This window comes from Lissotriton helveticus, chromosome 11 (assembly GCF_964261635.1).
Source record: "Lissotriton helveticus chromosome 11, aLisHel1.1, whole genome shotgun sequence".
Lineage (NCBI taxonomy): Eukaryota > Metazoa > Chordata > Amphibia > Caudata > Salamandridae > Lissotriton > Lissotriton helveticus.
Window position 1 is genome coordinate 593069073 of NC_136072.1, and position 23326 is coordinate 593092398.

Below are 23326 nucleotides of genomic sequence, written 5' to 3' on the forward strand. Positions count from 1 at the left end.
CAGAGGCGGTACTGACAGATCTTTTAAAATGCAGTAGATTATCGTATGTACCATACAAAGGAAGATGGACATGGGAGAAGAAGCAAATTTGTTCTTCCAGGCTCAGTTTGCATTGCGATGATAGCTGTGAAATGTACTAATTGCAGAATAACCGCAAACTTAATTATGAAGACCTTTACTTTAAATAAAAAAACAGTTTCACCATGCGATTATGAAAGGATGTAGAATGCAGCCACAGTAGATTATTACACGGTAACTGACTCTTTAGAGACCTGGGGTAATTACTAGCGGATCTACAAGACCACAAAAAATTGGCATCTCGCTGAGGATTTTACAGTTCGGCAACTAATTCACACTGCTCTTTGATATTTTCAAGGCACTCAATGTGCCTATATAGTTGGGACACCACTATCTATGCTAAAGAGCTTTACAGCTTATCTGTCCAGAAATCATCTACAGGTTGTTTCACAGTTCTATCTTCGGGACACATATTTTCATGTGAATCCTAAAATACATTGGTAATTTTTGGGAATCTGAAAAATTAAAAGCATTCAAATATTTTGCAAGCTGAACATCATGGTCATAAGAGGAAAAATAGTACATGTTTCAGCAAGCAAGGCAAAATAACTTGTTATTGCAATAAATTTGTGTTCTTATAAAGAAACCGCTTTGATTGACTCAATATGGTCAGAAGAACAGCTCAGTAATATGAAGTGCGGATGGAGTACATAGAGTACCTTATCAGTTATACCAATTCAATCCTGCAGGATTTGAAGAGCTGGATGGTCAATAGTCTTGAATGCTGTCAAGGAGAGAAATTGCTACTAGGAGCTACTGATGTTGAGAGGAAAACTGAAGACTTTTATATTTAAGTACTGTTGGTTGACTACACATACAATTACACATCATAGTCATGGCCATATTATATTGCCAAAGCAGAGCCCGTTACAACAAAATTAGGGCCTTGGTCACTCTGCGTCTAAGTGCACCCCATCTTTCAACTAAATACGCTCAGGTTCCATCCCTCCTTCAGTCCAACCATCAAGCTGATATAGCTTTCGGACTCATCAGAGCTCAATTGGACTGTGGCAACAATATGGAACTAGAACCACCCAAAAAAAAAATAACATATGCCCTGAATTTGTGCCACTTTTTACTGGAGAACAGATGAGGATATTCAAAACACTGTTCACTTTGCAAAGCCCTTCTAACAGATGTGGCCTGTGATAAGCACAATAATTACCCTAACACTAGTACCACAATTTTTTAGCCCAATCTGAACCATGCAATCTACCACAATCAGTCTAGATGAAGCAAATGCTGAGCAGATGAGTCAAGGCCGGAACCCTAACTTTGGAACAATCTTAAACCACTACAGAGAGCCCCGATGAACAAGTAGCAAGTCATCTGCTGTAAAAATAGCTTATTTGGAGGAGGCTCAAACATATAGGGGCGTTTTAACAACAGAAAAAGCTTGGTTGATGTACTGCCCACCAAAACCACAAGGAGAGATGTTCTACACCAATCAATGCTCACAAGGTGGCATAGTATATTGAAGTCACCATTAAGCGACAGTTGAGCACTATAAACAGGGCCACTGGATATGCGGCTGTGGCAATTTTCGTATAATCATTGATTTGTCACATAATCCATAATCTGTCGATAATCAGCAGACTTTAAAAAAATATATTGCTTCTAGTACAAACGGTTCAAAAGTTACTAAAGATGCAGCAACACGTGTTGCTGTGCAGTGGAAGGCCCATTAGAAAGCTGGACTGGTCACCTTTCTGTTGCTTATTGTTATCTTTGGGTGTAAAGCAGTTACTAAATGACGAAATATTAAAGTAATACTATATTAAAATGTGCCGTAATATGCCGCATATTTTTGGCTTTTTGTACCGCATAATTTACTCGACCCTGCTGCGTAATTTGACCCTCTCCTGTCTTATACTTTGATTGGCCCTGCCCATAAAACAAATACGTTTGGGAAGAAGCTGAAGCTAGATTAGCACTTTATGTCACTGCAGTTGAGGAGTAGATATGTCACAGACTTCACCAAAGACAGAGTTTTGCTCTGGACAATATCTCCTTGAAGTCCATTGCATCAAGGGCAGGTTCTAAGAGCTTGCAGGTATGTATTTAGTGGGGAATGTATAGCACAAACCTATCTGAGAAGCAACAAAGCTAGTGAAATTGTGAGGAAAGCTCTGAACAGTAATGTAGAACAATGCTCTAGGATATTAGAGCAAACAGTAGTGGTTTGTTAATTTGCAGGGGTCAATGAACAAAGGGAAGGTAAAGGAACGATAATATGAGTGGTAGGTGAGAAGAGAGCGAGGACGTGGATATAGTGGTTCGATTTGGTAATGTGGTATATTGTTGTTTAAGCAACTGATAACAGAACACAGGTTGGTGATCACCTTGGAAGCAGAAACAGGTTCCACCTCTCTCTACATCAAGAAAGATGCTGCTGCGGCAAGACACTTACTCTCACTAACTCATGTGACACAATATAAACATTTTGTAAACAAAACAGTTTATCTTTAGTGTTCTCAGCAAACCAAGATCAACATGCTCATCGTCTCAAAAGCTCAAGCCATAGAAGGCCCTTTTTCATACCTGATGTGTGGAGAACGCTGAATATCCTGGAACCTGCCCTCTGTGAGCAGAGCAGTCTTGACAGTTCTGATGCGCCGGGTAGCTCCATTGTGTGGCTGAGGCTGGAACGCTGCCAGCTGACTTGTACACACTGGTAGGTTCAGTAGAATACATTGCTTGGGGATGTCCAGAAGAATAGAAGGGATTTGAAGGGTGAATGTTAGTATATGGATGATTCATTGCACCGGGAGGAACATGTGTGTACGGCGAGCCATAACCTCCATTTGTGTAGGATTCCATTCCCTAGAAAATAAATGACCAAATAGGAAAAGGATACGTTACTACGAGTACGACTAGGAGTTTAAAGCCTTGAATCAAAATGTGTTCATTTCATTACTATGCATGCAGATGCCAGCACCCAGAAATGCAGATTTCAATCAATCAGGTAGCATGTAGGCAAGTCATAACGTTGATCATTCCTTCATATGCTGGGCTATGGCTGTTTTATATTTTAAACCAAAAGTAAAAGCCTAATGACCAGATATAGCTCTGAAGCCATATTTTAAAGCAAACGGAAAAATTCCCAGCTCATAATCTAATTGTTTTCAAGAAGATATTGTGACTTTCATGACCACCTGGTTCAAATGCAGTGGGAAATACTACTGTTTGGGTGTTTAAGGAAGTGATAGTGTTAGGATGTTTAAACAAAAGAAATATGTTTCTGAAAGTGGAGTGGAAGAGTCAACAAACAAAAAGCTGAATTTTCACCAAAATGAGTCAGACCAACCCTCATTAAAATGGCTTAATCAATGGTGATAAAGCATTGTTGTCGCTAGTTTTTGCACAACGTATTTTGCATCTTATTTAGAGCTAGAAAGTTGCATTGGAATGCATACCCTCGATATTTCCATCCTGACCCTCCCGATTGCCAATATACAAATGTATGCAAGTAACTAATGATCTATTCTTCAAATGGAAACTCCCGAAAATCGTTCTTTTTGCCAGAGTTGGTGGGCTGCCAAACCGCACTGGGTGCTAGTCCACCTCCACCAAGGACTGGATAAACGGTACCAGTCGGTACATAAGCATTAAACAGCACTGCTCAAGCAGGAAGCCTAGTCACAGCACTTACTGGGTATCTCAAACAAGAAACATTTTGCAAAAAATGGGAATCTTTCTCGCCCAAAAACAATAGCAATCCTTCTAACCTAAAAATATTCCCTCTAAAAATGTAGTAATCTATATGGATGCTGTGCCTTCTAATTGTTACGATATTTTCTCACAGAAGAGAACTGCGAATAGTGCGAGTTGTGTAAATGACCACAGGGTTGAGCTGTGTAATAGGGTGATTCTAAAGGAAAAACGTTTCGACAACAGTCAAGTACCAAGCATCAACCTTGTATGAACATGTAAAATGCAGTAGTATTTGAGTGGGACATTTGAACCTCATCCTCCACAGGATACAGAGCAGAAAAACTTAAGAGCAAAAAAATAACATTAGCTAGATAAAACAAATGTGTAAAGTTCTTTTCTCAGGAGCTTGGGGGAGGCCAGAGGTGGCCCCTGGATTAAGGGACAAGTGAGGCTCAAATGAAGCTCCTGTAAGACTGCCATCAGTTATCCAATAAGAGCGAAATTACAACCAAAGTAATTTGGGCCAAGGTTTACCAAAATTCGGGCCACAGAGTTATGAATGGCAAACTTTGTGCCCTCATTTTCATACGCTGCAGGTCCAGATTCCAGAATGGGGTCAGTGGGCATTAGAAGAGCAGAGTGCAGATATTGTGCTTGGATGGCTCGTCCAGACTTCTGCTCTTAAAAGCTGCTGGTGTGCACTCAATTCCCATGAGCCATGCGGATATTGTATTGTAATATGGTATTCGCATAGCACTTACTACCCCTACCGACATGGGGCTCTGAAGTGCTTGTCCACGCAGGTAACAGGCTACGCAGTGTGGGGGGGTGTTTGGAAGTGTGTTGTCTTTGCTTTTAGCCTATGTGGGAAGTGTTTCCATGTTGTGCGTGGTGAGCACCGAGGTGCGTTTATCGTATTATGTGATGCAGGTAACAGCTGTTGATAAAGAGTGAGGGAGGAAATCAGAGATCTGCGGGACAGGCTGCGTTACAGACCTCTTTAATATGATAGTCATAATGAGATCAATGGAAGAGATTTGTCAAGATGGACTGCGTCATCTTTTTCCTTCCGTCATTCAAAAATGTAAGTACTCCGAGTATTGGACTATTTGGGACCTGCAGGGTGGACTATGTTAGTATCCTCCAGTGATGAGCAATTTGTGGCAGATGCCTCTTCTAAGCAGACCTGTCTGGGTAGAAACTAATGGTTATTAAAGGAGGGTTTAATATCGGACCCCCCTTCCCCATCTCACTTTATATTAACACCTGATAACTCTTAAAGGATCCATAGGATCACAGAGTGGACACCTTCCTGCCACAGTCATATAGGAAATCGGATTGAAAATATAAAAGGGAAACTATCTTCACAATAAAGGGACCTGCAGAGCTAATTAGAGCAACCAGCTCAAGACATTCTAAAAATACAAGATTCTCTCATCCTTCATCATCACAATGCGAAGCGTCGTGTCCTGTTACAAGATAACGCCACCTCATTGGTTATCATGTGCAACACAGAAACACTTTCCACATCCTCAAGCAAAGACAACACTCTAACCATTCCCGGCCTGTTACATCGTAGTTGTAAACTCTATATAAATTACCTACACACATGACGTACATGGCTTGTGGAAGCCAGTGATGATGGGACTGCTCATGTCAGCAGGCTTTCCCTTATACTAGTTACCCCCTGGAGCATTACTGCCAGGTACATTCATTTAAGGGCCTGTTGTATCACAAGAGTGGTGGAGTGAGGGTATGCAATGGAGATGGGAGGCATTTTATTGTGTACCTTCAATGTCCCTTCCCCTGCGACAGGCCTATCGAAGACCAGGATCTCCGTAGATGAATCAATGGTGCAACACGCACACATTCATGTGCATCTCTTGGTGAAATACTGAAGCACTGTGTTCTGCACCGGTCACAGATACCCCCATGTCATGCCCTATAAGCAGAAAGTGTTTGCTGGTGTAATGAGTGTTCCAAGCAAATTGCGTTCATGCATCGCATTTTGTATGTACAAGTTCCCTTTGTGAATTCATGCAAGCGCATGAGACGCCTTTTTCCACAAAAAATTCTGAATCGATTTATGTTACCGGCCTCCACTGCACCTTCTCTTGCAGCAACCCTTAGTTAGGGTAGAACTGTTGCAGGGGACATGTGTGCTAGGCACACATTCCAGCACATCCTTGTGAATTAAGGCTGCACTGGAATCCACAATTAACACCCCAGCATGTCCCACAAAAGTATTTGCGTAGTAGGATATGACCATGAAAAGTAAACAAGGAACTCTAAAGTAAGTGCATTACCTACTTCAGATTTGTGACCATCATAACGCTCGGGTCCCAATGACTTCATCCTTTTCATGGATCCTCCATATCAAAATAGTGAGTTAAAGAATTCCATTTCCAGCACGGACCTTTTGGTCACCTTTGTGTATTGGGCATAAATAAAAGTAATGGTCTTCATTCACCAGACTTCTCTTAAAACAGTCTTCAAATAAATATCTTGTCAGTTCAGAACTCAATGAGGACGAGTGGAGAGAGTGTGGTCTAACGGCTAGAGCGGTTGACCTCGAACCTGGGGAACCAGGTTCGAGTCTCGGCAGGGACGTTCAACATCCTGCGATTCTGGACAAATCACTGAATCTCCCGGTGCTTAAAAAAATGTATGTAAGGTCTGTAACGCAACTGGTGATCATGTCAAGTGTTCTGATATCTGATGCCAACGGGTCGAGATTGCGCTATATAAAACTTTAAAAAAACGGTCAGGATGAATATTTCTCGAACATCAGAGACAAGCAGTAGGCACACTAAGCTGGCTTTGGCACACCTAGTGATTGGCACACAAAAAACCATCAGCTGAAAAAAATGCAAACATAAAATCAACGAAAGGTCAGTCACAGTGGTTACAACAAGCACTGGCAAAGCCATTAGCTCTGGTGTAGGCAACCAGCATTTTGGCTTTGCAAGGGTTTGTTTTGTCATGGCTTTGGTAAACCGTCATTACTGATGTACCAGTCAGGTCTAAAAGCTTAAAAAAATTGCCCAGAAACAAAAATCTTTTTGGGTCTCAATAGCACACACTCCCATATACGTCCCTGGCACTGAACAGAACTACTTTATTTGCCGGTGTTGTATCTGTGAAAGAGCTGAGTTTTGTCACTCATAATGAAACTAGCCAATTGCTGAAGTGGACTGACCTACTGTCCGATAATGTATGCTCAAGTGAGTGGAATGAAAAAGGGATTGGCAAAAGACCTGTGGATGAAGAAAGCCCCATAAGTGCAATATACATTCAATTTAATAACACCAAGAGATGTCGACTGAAATCAGACCTATAAGGGGTGAAATTGTCTATACAGGACAAAGTTTTATGTAGACAAATTTAAAGCCTTCACAGGTGAGGGCAAAAAAGCCACCGCAGAGTTTTATAAAGCAAGCAAAATCGAAACAAACTGGGAGTGACATTCAGATGGGTCGATAAATATATTTCATCTATGATGTGCTATGATATTATTTTTGAAGTGATCATACACTTTGTGTTTGACATTTTACCAACTTTTCAATAGCAGTACATTTAAGAAGATACAACCTTAAAACAACACTCATCATTACAGCTAAAAAACAAGGACCTCGGCCTGCTTGTAACGATCATGGTAAGGATGTGGTTCAGTATGTTAAAAACCCACAAACCTTCAACATCTGGACCCAGCTAAAAGGTCAGAGCAGAGGACTATCGTTTTTGATGTCATCAGACAAGTGGAACACCAATAACTAAGTCAGACATGTGGACTCCCCAGAAGATGAGACAAAGCTGTTCCTAACTCATGAATCAGTTACAGGCACAGACCTAGGACTGTTAATCAATCTTCAACGTGATATGGTATTTGAAATGAGCAGTAAAGTGAGATTACTTAAAATGACTCCTTGCTGGAGCATCTAAATCATGCACGGAGTGGTTTGTGGTATTTCCTGTCGTTTGATTGTACTGGAAGGAGAGCTAATAAAACTGAACCTTAATAACGTAGCAAAAATGATGCCATGACATTACTCAGTTAGTCACTGGAGCTGCTCCACCATGGGATAGCAGAGCCAACAAAGATGGCAAAGTGTGATCCACAAATGCTGAACTCCAACAAGAGATTTTGTTGCTGGATACCTAGGTATCTTTTATTATTGAAGTAGTTAAGTATTGTTACTTGAAGCCACACAGACCCACATGTGAAACCTTGCAGTTTTCAATCTTAAGAGTAATTTACAAGTCTGGGCCTCATAGACTGTGAACCATGAGAGAGACGGACCAGGACAGTGCTTGTTAAATGAACACAAAATTGTAAAAGACTACCAAAATTAGATGAACATTTAGGTTTGCAGAGCTGTGCCAGACAAAAATTCATGCTACATAACTACCCAAATAAACTTTATTTAATTTGCGGATAGAGCTTCGCCATTTTAATTCAATCTAATGATTGTGCTAAAAAAAAGTGATTACGCTTTCAATACATTATTTTTTTGATTTATTCATAATTGGTGTGTTCTTCTCTTCTTTATTGGATTCTTCATTGATTAAGTGTTGGAGTAATTACATTTCCCTGGATAATGTGGATTATTTATTAAGTGTTAAAGCGATTTTGAACCCGACAGAACCAACATTACTTCACATTCTACACATTCAGGTTCTGAGGGGCACTGGGTTACCCCATAATACTTGATGTACTCATCTGTGTTAGGCGTAAGGCTCCTCACCCACACCACCACTAATAGAGCACTTTGGGTTTGCATTGATCCCCGTACACTTCTGGGGAATCTCTGGACTCAGTGCACGGTATAACCACCTAGTGGTATACCATATACTCCTACAAGTATGGAGTTACAAGCTTAAGAGATTTATCCACATATATCAGTTATTCAGCAAATAACAGAGTCACACAAAGAGGCAAGGCGTTTGTATTTACACTGAAGGAGGCCACCAGGTCCTGTATTTCAGTGGAAAAGGCGACAGGCAATGAATGAGGAGACTGCTGCTTTCACATGAACAGAAATGTCATGTGCTTCTGTGGGAGTTGGCCGCGCACACCGTGGAAATTTATATGGCCAGCTTTCCTTTGAGCTTGGTATTTACTCACTGAGCACTTTGATGTATCTGAGAACTGAAATGCTGCGTTTCTTCCTATTCTTGGTCACTCTGCTTTCTACTAATCTTACCCATAACCAATCACTCCCAGTTGTCTGGATGGAAATAAATAACATCATTTATGTCTAGGAATTTATTGGGTTTATTTTTCAGTTATATTTGAGATGATGTGCATTCTTCAATATTAAAATGGGTGTGCATGCAGCACATCTCTCTGGGCCACGCCTAAATAGGTGTTGCAGAAGTAAATTGTTCCTGTTAAACAAACAAGTGCATCAGTCATTCCTCACACCTACTTTTCTCCCAGAAAATCTATAAATCTGGCTCCATATTCAAAGCAACGATCTATAGAATACCCAATTACTATGAGAAAGCATACACCACTATAAATAAGCAATAGCTTTATTGCAGAAAGGATAAGCCAGCAATTATAAGGAGGCTAAAAAGATCTAATTTCATCCGGATAACTACATTGAGAACTATGAAAACTAAGCTAAAGAGGTCAGCACTGGATTCACTTTCTTCACACAAAGTTAGAGCTAAAACGTCACTACAGAAATGGACATTGGTTTTGTAAGACATTTAAGGATGGGGGACCTCGGCATAACTATGGAGAAGTGACGGTCTTCAGGTAACAGGTCACTTCAGTTTCCACATTAAAAAGAGGACATTATTGTTTCAATGCATTTGGTGAGACACACATGCACGGGAATCATGGAGTAGAGAAGAAACACAAATGATAAAGTAAGGGGGGCCGTACAGGTCCATAATTGTACAACGCAAGGCCTTCTTGGGGACTTATGGAATTTACTTTTTTAATTGCAGTTTCGTTTCAGATTTCTATGACCATTACAAGTTGGACTATTGGACTTCAGAACAAGGTAAACTTTGTTGTTTAACATTCTTTATTGTCAAGTAAAATATTGCTTGAATTGATGAATTCTTGCTTCACAAAAATCAACATGAGATCTTTCATAGACTAAGAGATAGAAATCGAGTCTTGAAATGCACTGGAAGAAATAGTATTATGCAAAGTGATTCATAAAATACAGAATGGACTATAATTTTTGAATATTATTAACTTATTGAGAAAGCAACAACATAACTAATTGAAATCAATAACTTAGATGATGAGTCCTTAGGGGTGGCGACATCTGTGCTAGAGATACACTATGGGACTGTCTGGTATTATATGAAATTGTTAAATTCAATATATATCTGGAATTGGCTACTCTAACGATTCCTGATTTTAAGTTTCAAGGCAAAAATTGAATGTGGGAAGTGGAGTAAAAGATTCTGGAACTCTTGTCAGAATAGCAGAGAGCAGGTGCCTACAATTCAATAAATTTAAAGGTTTAAGTTGGTAAACATCAAGACATTTCAAAATTCAGGTGCATAATTAAAAGGCTGGAAATATTTAATGATCCATACCAAAATTAAGTTTTTGCTTGTTTGGCATTGATAGATGGACCTACAAACAACAGCAATTAATAGTAAAGTCCGGGTGGAAAACGTTTCTTCCATTCTCTTACTCCTGACCATATTGGGTGGTTACAGTTGTACATATATTGTACATATAAAATGCCAGAGTCAAAGCTGCCAGTGATTTTAAAACAGATCGACTACTTTTCATACCAAACTCCTGACAAGGCAAGGAACTTTACACATGTGAATAATCATGCAAGCAAAAAAAAGGAGTACACTATCCTACACAGGGAAAGATATTGGATAGGTATTTGAATGATTGGAAATCTATAAAGGAGATTAAGATCTTGGCAACCCCACTACAATTGGCTCTGCCACTTGCTGGTTACACATGCTGAAGAAACTAATCTTCATGTTCCTACAACCACCTCTGCAGCATATCAAAGCTTTATAACCTGCATAAACAGCATCAGATATGAGATTGTAAATAGAATATTTCACGTGTTACAGCAACATTAGGAATTTCGCAAGTCCAGTCTTACAAGGCTGATTACTCATTCCTATGACTCAAGGCAATAGTCCTAAAGATTCATGATTAACCGCTCATGGTGTCAGTCACAGGCAAGCTCAGGCACGTGGAGTTTTATTGTGCTTTGATTAAGCAATAACAAGAGCATCAAGGTGTGTAGGAGTATTTTACCACACACTTTAACACCTTAGTTTCCTTTCTCCAGCTCTGCTCAGTAGCATTTAATAAATTGTGCGCTTCCAAAAGCTATTTCAATTTACACAAAGGACGATGAATTTCTTTATTAATTGGAAATACAGACGCAACTAATTCTGTGAGCACCCACTAGTCCCCAATTATAGTATGGGGGTAAGATTCAAGAATGTGTACAGGTAGACTAGTTCTGAATGTGGATATATTCAGTAGTATACTGGTGGCTTCAAACCGGGCAAAACATCGCATTAACTAGGATGCTGAACACCTTTGTAGCCGACTACTATGCATCTACTGCTGGAGCACAAGAAGCAAACCAAAATTTCTGATGGCAGTCTCATATTTGAATTGAGGTTCTTAAACAACCCCACTAGAATGCTGAAAATACAGAACAAAGTAACTTATTTTGTAAAGCATCCAATAAACACGCACTTTATTTCCTCTACCTATCCGTCTATGTTTACAACAGTTATTCATTTACCCTTCAATAGACACGCACACAAAGCATTTCTGTGCCAAGATGAAGCTACTCAATATTACACAATTGGCAGTGATCTGGACATACCTGGCCTTGCATCTCAGGACCCACTGGATATGTACTTGGATATGAAGGTCGAGTAGGCCCAGAAGTGTTCCAATAGGCAGGATTATATCCAGGATATGCCTGCTCCTATAATAAAACGAAAACAACATTTACTAATGCTCTTAGCATTGAAAAATATAATTACTTAAAAGTAATTAACCTAAATTGTTGCTTTTTTTGTAAATCTTTGTATTGATTTTTCATATAAATTACAAATGCATGCACTGTTGGGCATTTCAGTTGTTACATAACACACAGTACATGGACGCTTATTCATTCTTAGAACATTTCACAGGGCATTACAAAAAGCTGGGGATAGCAAGACTCATAAGTGCAGTTTCAGTTTGTCTCCATCAAGTAGATAAGGGAAGGAAAAAGGGGGAGGGGAGAGAGAAGAGGGGACAAAAAGACACGACAATTACTCCACATCTCAAAGTCTTGAGTGTCCATTGAAACATGAATATTGATACATGTCCACCTCTGCACGTTCTTGCGTGTGTAGCCTTGCATAGCAAGCAGTTGCACTGGCGCTCATGTACGGTTAGGTGTCAATAATAGATTCACAGGTAAATAAGAGGGAAAAAGTAGAACTTTGCATATATTAACTGCAATAAGGAAGAGGGGAGAAGGAAGAAAAATGCAACAAACACCCCCCATCCCCATGTGCAACTAAACGTTCAGCCCCCGACCCCCTCACAATTTCACGTAGTTTTACATGTAATTCATTCAATTAACAGCTACTAACAGCCTCCTCATTTCCAAGATGTGTATTTGTATTGCGTATCAGCCAGTATGCGTCTGCCAGTAAAAGCGTGACGTGGTGTATACGCTGCTTTAATCTGTACACATGTTAGTGACCTATGGCTAGTGCTTCGGAGGGGTCCACGGGCAGTGTGCCTGTATTGCATTGTAATTCGGTGTAAATGACCTCCCAGTATGTGGCGATAATGGACTTGCGCAGCCCAGGGTTTCTGCGCGTTTGATGGTGAAACTTTCCGCTTTGGCCCATGCAAGCATGGAATTACGGCAAGCGTGTATATGTGGGGGATCTGATGCTTTCCACCTTTTACTGATCAGCCTCTTGGCCACTATCAGTCCCAGATCTAGAAATCTGGACGTGACTTTCATGTTGGGTGTCCTGCGAAACTTATGCAATGAATCTGGGCCAATTGAACGGCAGCTCCTGATCAGTACAGGCATGTAGTGATGCAGCCACTTCACCCCAGTATGTAACCACCCTGTTGCAGCTCCATTACATATGGATCAAGTTAGCCCCGGTCTCCACGCACCTCGGTCAAATGGCACGTCCACGAATAAAATATTGGTTAATTTTCGCAGGCCCTATGTATTATGTACTACTGTATCTGTCGAAAGTGCATGTTCCTGGGGATGCATGTCGGGCTCTCGAGTACTTGGGCCCATTCCTTATTGGCAAATTAGTGACCCAGATCTTGTTCCCACTTACGACGAAGTGTATCAAGGCTTATCGCTGCGCGAGTCCTGAGTGAGGCTGCAAACCAGTGCATCATATGTCTACCTTTTCCCATGACGTGTAAATACTGCATGGAGAGAGGCATTTGTTGCTCTGTAGTGATGTCCCCCCATTTTGCCGTGAGGCCACCAGCGCACGATGAGTGAGAAATTGCTCAGGTGGTAGTTCCTCTTCATCTACAAGCGTTGTGTATGGCCTAAGTGCCCCCTCATGCTATAGATCACCGAGAGTGTGAATGCCTTTTTCTTGCCACTCCCTGAGTGCAAGTGTTGCTAGTACAGCTTGCCCATTGGCAGTTCCCTCCAAGGGTATCGCTGGCGCATAGGGGATTGCTGCGTGTTATGTATCGACTCCTACAGAAGCATTTATAGACCACAGCAAGTAGCAGAGGTTCTAGTGGTCGAGGTCGCGCCCCCGGGTGGAACAGCTTGATTATATGCTCCAGAAGGTAGGGCAGCTGCATAGTTGCAGTGTCTGCACAATGCCGATCTGACAACCACCGTGCAATCCATTCTAATTGAGAGGCTAGGTAATAATGCTCAAAACAGGGAGCCGCCAGCCCACCTTGGTCTGTCGGCAGGTACCGTTTTTTCAGTGCCATCTTACATCTGGCATTGCCCCAGATTAAATCTCTGATCTGCTTCTCTAAAGCGTTGAAAAGGAAGTTGGCACGTATAGTGGCAAATTCGTAAACTAGTACTGGAGCTGTGATAGTATCACCATTTTGGTGAGTGCTATCCTACCTGCCACAGCCAGTGGCAGCGTGCTCCAGAATCGCATTTGTGACTTAATGGACGTCACCGCTCTCCCTAGGTTCCCATCAAAAAGATCATTCGACTGACGGTAGATCTGAATTCCTAGGTAGCGGAACGTGTCAGGCTTCCACTGCACTAGTTTGCCACTCATGGTGAAGCCCGGGTCACAAAGCCCCTCTTTAAACAGGTAAAGGAAGGATTTATTCACATTTGATCTAAATTGTTGCCTCTTTATAGTAAATTCAACAACCTAAATAGGATAAGCTCCCAAGATTAAAGCGTACATCTTAATATGAAAAGCATCAAGTCCACACATTGTGATGGCTCAAAAAACATTTAGAGAAAGTCAAACCATTAGGCAATTACCTGATAAGTAATTCAAGAATTGTTTTCTGCAGATTTTAAAAAGGTTTCTAACGTCTGGAAAAAGCAATAAACTGTTCAGCATGAACCGTGACCTCATCAACAATAACAACTGGTGGCTCCATTAGAATGCTCTCTTCTTTCCACCAACATATATTAAGACAGATAAGAAAATCCATTGCTGAAAGAAATCAAAAAGGGAAAGCTAATCAAGTCCCTACATTTTCTAGGAATCTGTGCCCATTGGGGTATTTCATAGTGAACTGCACAATTAGGGCATGAGAATTATAACAGCAGACACAACCAAATCAGAGGTGGTCTGACTCCCAAGTTGAAAATGGCTCAGATCAATTTACCTGCTTTATGCGAAGAGCCCCACCCAAAACAAACACTGCCATCCACAAGGTGGTACCCTATACCATGCTATATTGGAGGCTTGACACCATGACCTCATAGTGCGACTCAGTGTGCAGGTTGTCTTCTGCTGTTCCAAAACAAAACAAAAAAAACAACTTTGGGGCCCTTGTCAGGAGTGTGGAATTCCTAAAGCCAGACACCCAGGACATATTGTTTGGTGTCAAGGACAACACGTTTTTGTGTTTATTTTGTCCTTGGGACACGAAGCTAAACCTTCTGCAGCACAAACACTTTGGCTGGCAGTTTACAGTATCACATTATGGATCAGGGAAGGACACTGTCTGCAGTTAAGGTAATATTTGTATCCATGTGTATGCTGTTCAAACTGAAATGTTGTAAGCTCGGACTGCACTATTGACAGAGGTTCCAGTATAAAAATGTGTACACAAGTTTGCAAACTTTAACAATATGAGGCTATGTATAATGCTCCCAGAATGCTCTCAGATTAGATGCAAATATTTGCAAAAGCTTGAAAGCAAAATTGATGATTCTTCTTTGCTTTCAAAATAAGATGTTCACAAAAAATGCAACTAGGGAAAAAAACTTTTTGCTAATTACTGTGAAATTTTAGATACCATTTCTTTGAAGCGTCATTTAGTTAAATGTACAGATGCATGCTAGTATTTCCCCAAAATATTCATAATGGAAAATCAGTGTAACCAATTTGAACAGGATTGTGGGAAACATTACAATAAACAAGCACTTGCAAAGCCAAAATGGAGGTCATTGGTGGCCAGCCTTTTGGTTTTGTCAATGTGGGTCTTGTTTTAACATAGTTTTTGTAAAACGTTATTGGTATGGGAGCTGCTGGGCCTTCACCTGTATAAATAAAATTGGCAAAAAGCAAAAATATTTCTTGTCTCAAAGTACACATTGCCACAGAAGCTCCTGGCACTGAACAAAACGACTTTGTGAACTCCTTGGGAAATACCAAATGCGGTCACTCACAGTAAAATAGATTAGGTTGATAGATTAGATTGACAGACAGACGTTTAATAAAAAACAAAAGATGATGGTTAACGCCAAACCTGAGGAATGGCCCAATTCTTAAAGAAAGTCACAAAAGTCAACCCATATCATAGGTCCTTGCATTAGTGGAGATTTACTGCTTTCATTAATTCACAAGAATTTACAGAAGTAGGCCAGGAAATCTCACTCTTGGAAAATATTTGCTAACTGCATTTTAGCACGAGTAAATATGCAAGTGTAGATTTGCTCATGTTAAATTCTGTTGAGCGCTTACAAATTTACTTTCCCTCCAACCACTTTTTTCTCAGCTCTGGAACAGGTTTTGCTTCTGCCCTTCTCAAGAGTAAATTTACAACATTTTTCAGTATTGGAAAAGATTGGAAAAGAGCTGGTGAAAAACCTTAAAACATACAAGTTAGTAGGTTTGCACGGACTCAAAAGAGCATTCCAACCATAGTACTATTGCTTGCCGCTACCTCCATCCCTAGTATGTGGATCGGCGGAAAGGTTGCAAAATAAGGAAATTGCTAGTACTCAAACTCTACTATATAGTATGAGCCCTGGCATAATCAGAGAGGCTATTATCAGAGCTCTTATGTAATGGAACTGCAGCCATAATTTGTCACTGCACTACGATGCCCCAAAGAGAAGTGGATTTTTCTTTACAGGACAAGTAGATTTACGTAGCAACTTGTCCAATGGACAAGTAGATATTTTATTAAATTCCACACCCCTGCATCGTACAAGAACTATTGCTTATATACATGCTACTCAACACATACTTGGCAAGTTCCATCCTCTTCTACCCATTAGAGACAATTAAAATAAACTTTGTTTAACTATGATCTTCTCTAATGCTGCCTAACATTACTTTCCAATAATAGAAGTGTTACTTTTGTTTGGCTCTGGAAGGCACTTCGATATCTGCATCTACATTGCCAGAAACCGATTTGTCTTTGAGCCCTTTTCAACTGGAAGCTCCTAGACATATTCAACTATTTGCACTGCAAAGTAAAGCGAAATCACCCAAAATACATTGGTCCCTCACTGTACTGCACCTTCAGGGAGGTACCTCCTTTGACCTTTTAGGCTAGGTGAATCTCTAGTTTACCTCAGATCAAAACTGCTACCATAGTCAAGTAAATTTCCTCTGGGCCCAACAGTTCTTGGAAGCAGGTCTGCCAAGAAGGCTAAGAACAATATGTAGCGATCCTAAATGCCTACCACCTTTTGGCTAACCAAATACAATTTTTTATAAATTCTTCAAAATGTATATACGTTGGTAGCCACTCATGAGGATTCTATCACCACCCTGGACAATTTCAACACACCTGGATGTATTGTTGGCTTTCTGTATAAACACATGCCGATATCTGCCATTTCCATCAAACATAATACAGACCAATTCAGTTTTTCTCCCCCAGAAAATCCAGGAGGACTGTCAGCATGCTATTAATAGAACCCAAATAAATTATGCTAATACTAGCTTATCAACAAATATTAACAGATTAAACAATTCAAAATCATTCAGACAAAATAATCATTTATACTAGCCACAGGGTCCATTTTAAACCTGTCAAACGCAAATTGTGATAGAAGCCTCAACCTATAGGGCCCCTTTCAGAAATTGGAGCAAATGTGCAAATCCTGTTTTCTAGAGAAAAGCTCTGTAACAATGACACACATTTTTTTATAACACACCTCAATGTGCGTCCACTCCACACATGGTGTGGTTTCGGTGCTCCAGAATTTGTAAGTAATTAACATACTGCTCTTTCATCCGTAGGCCACCAATGTCTCGGGTCCATCAAATTTAGACTATTCCAATATACTGCATATAAGTGTCCGGCTCTAACTACTTACCTGTCCCCAGGCAATCTAGAACATGGCTTCCACACAGCTCTTACATCTACACATATGCAACTACATTGCTCCAGCTCTTCAAGCTCTGCGCTGGATACCTCTGGCCTGCGGTATCCAATTCAATACTCTTCATAATCACCCACTGGGCAATTCACGGTGCATGATCGATCTTCCAGCAACTCAAACTACCTTAATTCTGCCAATAACTGAGGATCCCATTTAAGCATGCACAGCATCCGTTTCTTCCACAAATCTTACTTCTGCAGGTTTTTCATTTTTCTCAAACTACTTCTAAAATTTGGCCATCTGGACCAAGAAAGAAGAATCAACCACCAGTTCCTTAAATTCCACTGAGCAATAAAAAGTTAGGCGTTTCTAAATACATGACCTGCTGTGGTGCAGGTTAGAATAGAAGAAGAGGCTACCCATCCACTGGCCCAACTCTGTCTTCCACAGCTCTATTTCATCACATGCTTAGGAGCATCTATACGTTCATTCTGACATAATTGGAGTAGCCCTCTGGACCTTATACATGACACCCAAACCATCCCACACAGGCCTCATTACATACCTATACCTAATCAATCATGCACAAGACACAATGGAGTAACCTCGAACTCAACCACCCACAGGACAAATCACATAGGCAAGCTTGACTTTCTGAATTATGTCACTCTACTTCGCCTTATGCTTAAATGCAGTGAGAATTTTGCTGTGACATGACTGGACCACCCATTCAATCCTCCTACCAAACACAAGAGTACACAAGAATTCAGAAAACGCCTCCTGGCAGACAAACAGTGGTATCAATAGGCAGTTTCTAAAATGCCATTTTGGAATGTATTGCACATTTTTTACAAACATATGTCATTTACTACCATCATTCATCCGGACCATCACTGATTTCATGCTGGAAATACAAGGCAGGAAGATTTGATAGATTTTACAATGATCCCATTAGATGCAACAGCCCTGTATACGTCAATTAAATTTACAGATAGCATTCAAACTTGTGACCACTTTTTAAGTAGACTATAGTACTTGAACTACAACAACTTGCTTCTGGAGATGTTGGAATGCTGTTTACCATATAATGTATTTCTCTTTGGTAGAATGCTTTACAGGCAGAAACATGGAACAGTTATGAGTACACAATGGCCACTAGGCATGCAAACCTTCAAGAGCCTGTGGAAGGAAAGTATCATTTGGAAAGAAAACAGGGAATAAAACAGAAGGCATATAGTGACATGGCACCATTTTATTGATGAATGGTTTTTACAATTCAGTGCTAAAATAAATGACAAATAGATTTTCTGGACTTACGAATTGAGATCAAGAGTGGGAGTATACAAACCGAATTGTATAGAAAGCCCAAAGCAGGCAACCGTGGGTTGCTTGCCACTAGCTCCCATTTACAGAGAATAAAATTGAATATACCATATAGAGAATTAAGCAGGGACATAAGAAATTGCAGTATGCAAGAATATTTTAAAAGATAAAAAATTTGGGGCAAAAGATTTATAATTAGATTTTTTAATTCTGTATTGGAAATAGTAAAGAATAGATCTGAAACGATATGATCTCATGTGAAAATCATCAAAAGGGTATCAAACAGTGTGTAACCAGGCCGACATGCCTCAGGCTCGTTCTACGATCCCGACGGCACCAGGCGGGTACTCAACTTGTGACCCCCCCTCCTTTCATTACAGCCAGCGTACAAGTCGGTATGGAGTGGGACCAACGAACAATACAGCTGTGACGCCGAGGAGGAAGAATGCGGTCCCTTTAACTGGCCCGGGACAGGTGAGGAGGCGGAACCAAGAGACGTCTCAAAAGCCGCAGGTGAAAGCACTCAGGTGTGCTTGATCACCGGAGGAGCGGAAGGCGAGTGGAGCGGAGAGGCGTGGAGCGAGAAAAAGAGAGGAGAGGCGTGGAGCGAGGAGAAGCAACCGAGCGAGGCGTGGAGTTTACCCGGTATACCATCTACGGAGGAAGAGGACGAGTGGAGAGACCCGTCGGCGGCGCGGGAGCCTAGAGGCCAACGGCAACACGAGCCGCCCAGCCGCACGCCAGGAGGTGTGTGGCTAGCCGAGGTACGTAAACTTATCACGGGCTGGGTTGGGGGGAAGGGTGGATCTGTAACGTAAACTGCTCCCTTCGCATCCCGAAGTACCCTCCCTACACCCCCTCACTTAGTCCGCAGAAGTCACTATTGGTGTCCCCTCACTCCCTTCTCTGATTTACCGGGTGTTCTAAAAGCCTTGAGACTGATACGCCCTATCTTGAGTTTTCCCTCACGGCGGAGTGCTTGTCACCACGGAGACCGACGTGAGACCGACCCGACGGAGCCCCATCCGACGAAAGGAGGAAGGTGTCCGACGAAGACCAAAGGCAGAGAGAAGCAGATCACCGAGGAAGGTTCCTGTACGGAAAACGTGCACTGATTATTTGTTCAATCAAATAAAACCAGCTAAAACCAAGACCCGCCTCCTGCCCATCACTACTCAAACCGCTACACAGTGACAACATGATTAATATTGGATTACACTTTGGATTCGTACAAAACAGTAACTCTGATTAACCAATACAGGTACATTTTAATAACCGTTGATATTCAGAGGAATACAATTTGGAAATAAAACAAGTATTACCTTACAACAACCCAAAAAAAAAAAAAAGTAAATAAAAGCTGAATTGGCACATAGCCATTTTCAAGATAACACAAAGGCTAATTGGTTCAGCAAAATGAAAGGACTTTTCCATGTGGTAAATGTAAGGCAAGCAGTAACAGTGTCGATATGAACAAATAAACTGTGCCACAAACAAATATAAGATTAGAATTAGGGCTCATGGTTTTATGGGGTTTCATTTTTTTTTTTTAACATTTGTCTGTATTTATCCATTTTTATTTTTGGGCCACCTTATTGGTATTTATTCATATTTATTTTGTGTTTTGATAATTAATGAAGTTGTAAAATGGTATATTTCCAACATTTTATTCATTAATATGCAATCATACGTTTTTGCATGTTGCATTTTAGCAAATTAAACAGCCAAATATAGTGAAACACTACACCCACAGGTGAATATCAGCATTATAATGTGAATATATGTTAATATATGCCTGTATTTTGGGAAATCTCAATCAGTTTTTTAACTTCCCATGTCAACTATCTGCTCAGCTATTGTCATGGAAATCACAAAGATAACATGGAGAGTCACCCAAATGAAGCACAATTTTCCAAATTTTTCTGTTTTAAAAAATAAATACAGACAAGAAACACATTGCTTTCGGTCTGTTTTTTAACTGTAAAAAATCAGTAAAAAACGGAAAACTGGAAGCCTTAATTAAAATTAACAACTACGTCAAATGCAAAACCAATTATACAATTTTTACCACTGAATGCCCATGAAGAAAGGTACATTGAAGCACAATCACTGCAGTTCAGGAAAAAACCCTACAACACAAGAAAACCATACAAAAATAAAGACTGGAAAACCTTTCGAACAGAAACAGAACGGCAATGCTGAGCTTTTAAGCTATTTTGAAACAGAGAAACCATATAAATACCGTATTCTTAATAGAAATGCCAACGCTATTAACCTTATGTCAAATGTTTTAAAATTATTGCAAAAGCATAGTTATTGATGAATGGAATCAGGAATATATATATATATATATATATATATATATATATATATATATATATATTATATTATATATAATATAACCCACACAAGCCACAATAATATCCACTGGGACAACACAGAAGGTTAATAATAGACATGTGCGAGCATGCAGACTTGGATCAGATGGCAACATATTGCACCAATGCCAAACTTTTAAAAATAGGGACATATATTAGGAGGTATTTAATGTGACAAATCAAGGAATTGTGATTACTAGATTGAAGGAATGTATTTACCTCCACGATCTTGAACTTAATATTTGAAAAATCTAGACCTGGGTTTAAATAGATTTTTAAGCTACGAGTGATACAAAATAAACGTTGTAAATACCATACTGAAATGGATCAAACTATAAACTGAAAGACGCACAATGAAAAGGAAATGTTTGATATCAATGATGGGTTGGGATAAAAAAAAAAAAAAATCAATTTCTATTGCACAATTGAGAAGCACTCACTGATCGGACAAATCCCTTTATTTTAAAAACTTGAAGAATAAATGTACCGTTTTGGGAGCAAACTTGTTTCCACTTTATTTTAAAGGGTTTATATAGCGCTGGTTGGACCCAAGGGTATCAGAGCGCTTTACAAGGGTCACATGAGAAGATAAAAAAATAGCAAAAAATACAGTGAGGTATCATACAAGTCAAATTAAAACAATAGGAAACAGCTCAATTCATACGATCTGAAAATAACAAATTGCGCTGGTTGTATTGGGAAATGATGAACACAGCTCAGAACACGATTTATTTGCAACACCACCCCAACATGCAAACATCAACTCAACAAGGACATTTGACACCAGGGGGGATTGTCACATGTATATATCTAGACACACAGCACCCAAGTAATACAAATAAATACAAAAAAGTCATCATCTAGAAGAGCTCACAGTGGGTAAAACTGCCCTAGATGTATCAAAGAGATCCAAGATATCAGTGTCATACAAAAATCTAAACCCCGCAAACTGGTAAAAGTACAGGGAAACTAGAAATGCAAGTTTACCCAGAAGCTCAGAATGCCAATGCTCGGATAGATAACTTCATTTAGGTAAAAATCCACTCATATACATGAACTATGTTACTACACCCATGAGCACTGGGCAAGAAGGAAGGAATCAAATATTTATTAAATGGTATGCAGTCTTTATATATAAAATGAAAACACTAACACAAAAACAAAGATGGAAAACTCAAATTTTGAAATGTTTTCAATTGAAAACACTTTGGGTCGCATTACGAGTCTGGCGGACTCGCGGGGGCACAACAGTGATGGGCCATTGCACGGCCACAGCAGCCAAGGAACCGCAAAGTTGACAAAATGTGAAAAACAATCCAGGGACATTTTGCAGCACAGGGCTGCTACAGATAAAAAGTTCTTGATTGCCTACCTGTGTGTGTTAAAGAGGAACCGTTTCTGCAACATTATTACTCGGGACAGTCTACAACTTGCCAGGACTGTCCCTGCAAAAACGGGACAGTGGCAACTATGGAACCGCTTCACCCTGGCAGTGGCCCAGCAGTCAGGACCTCAGTAATATGCTGGTGGTGACACTGCAGCACGCCATGCGTATTACAAGTTTGAGGACCGCCAGGGGTGTCATTGAGGTCCTTCCTTCATGAAAAGGCTGGCAGTCCTGAATCCCCCCTGTTGCATATTTGCATGGGGATGCATGCAGGGGGACACATCATTTGCCCCCCTGGTGTGCCTGCTCCCCAGGTCCTGCACAGCATGGACTTTACAGTTCATGCCATGGAGGAACTAGTTTTTGGTATTTCCATTGCATTGCCCATTTTCAGAGGCACCACGGTGGGACTGCCAAAAAAAGCTCGCCAGACACGAGGAAACTCGTCAACTTGTGGGCAGACTGGTTTGGCAGTGCGGGAGCAGGCTGCCAGGGTGGCAGACTGCTCCTGCACCAACATACTCGTAATCAGGCTCTTTGTCCTTTTTTTATTGAAATTTTCTACATGGACCATAAAGGTTAGCATTATCGGACCATCTTAGGAGTAGTATTCTGCTTAGATTCATGGTTAAGGTAAGGCTTATGATGTACATAAACTTTAGGCCCTAGCTTGATGCAGTGTTAATCTAATGGCAAGGGCACAGGACTATAGTTAGTTTTTAGATTACCTTTGCCCTTACTCTCAGTGTTAGATAGATATTGGATTAGCACTGGATTTA

At 40.5% G+C, this 23326-nt stretch overlaps 1 protein-coding gene across 1 annotated transcript in view; it reads right to left on the reverse strand.

Annotated features, from left to right (window-relative positions):
* BAG4 (BAG cochaperone 4) overlaps nt 1-23326 on the reverse strand; it is a 113709-nt gene that overhangs the window by 29672 nt on the left and 60711 nt on the right. The window contains exons 2-3 of the mRNA XM_078666385.1: nt 11577-11681; nt 2620-2901 (exon numbers count right to left, since the gene is read on the reverse strand). Coding sequence (XP_078522511.1) covers nt 2620-2901; nt 11577-11681 — 387 coding nt within the window. The remainder of the gene's footprint in view (nt 1-2619; nt 2902-11576; nt 11682-23326) is intronic.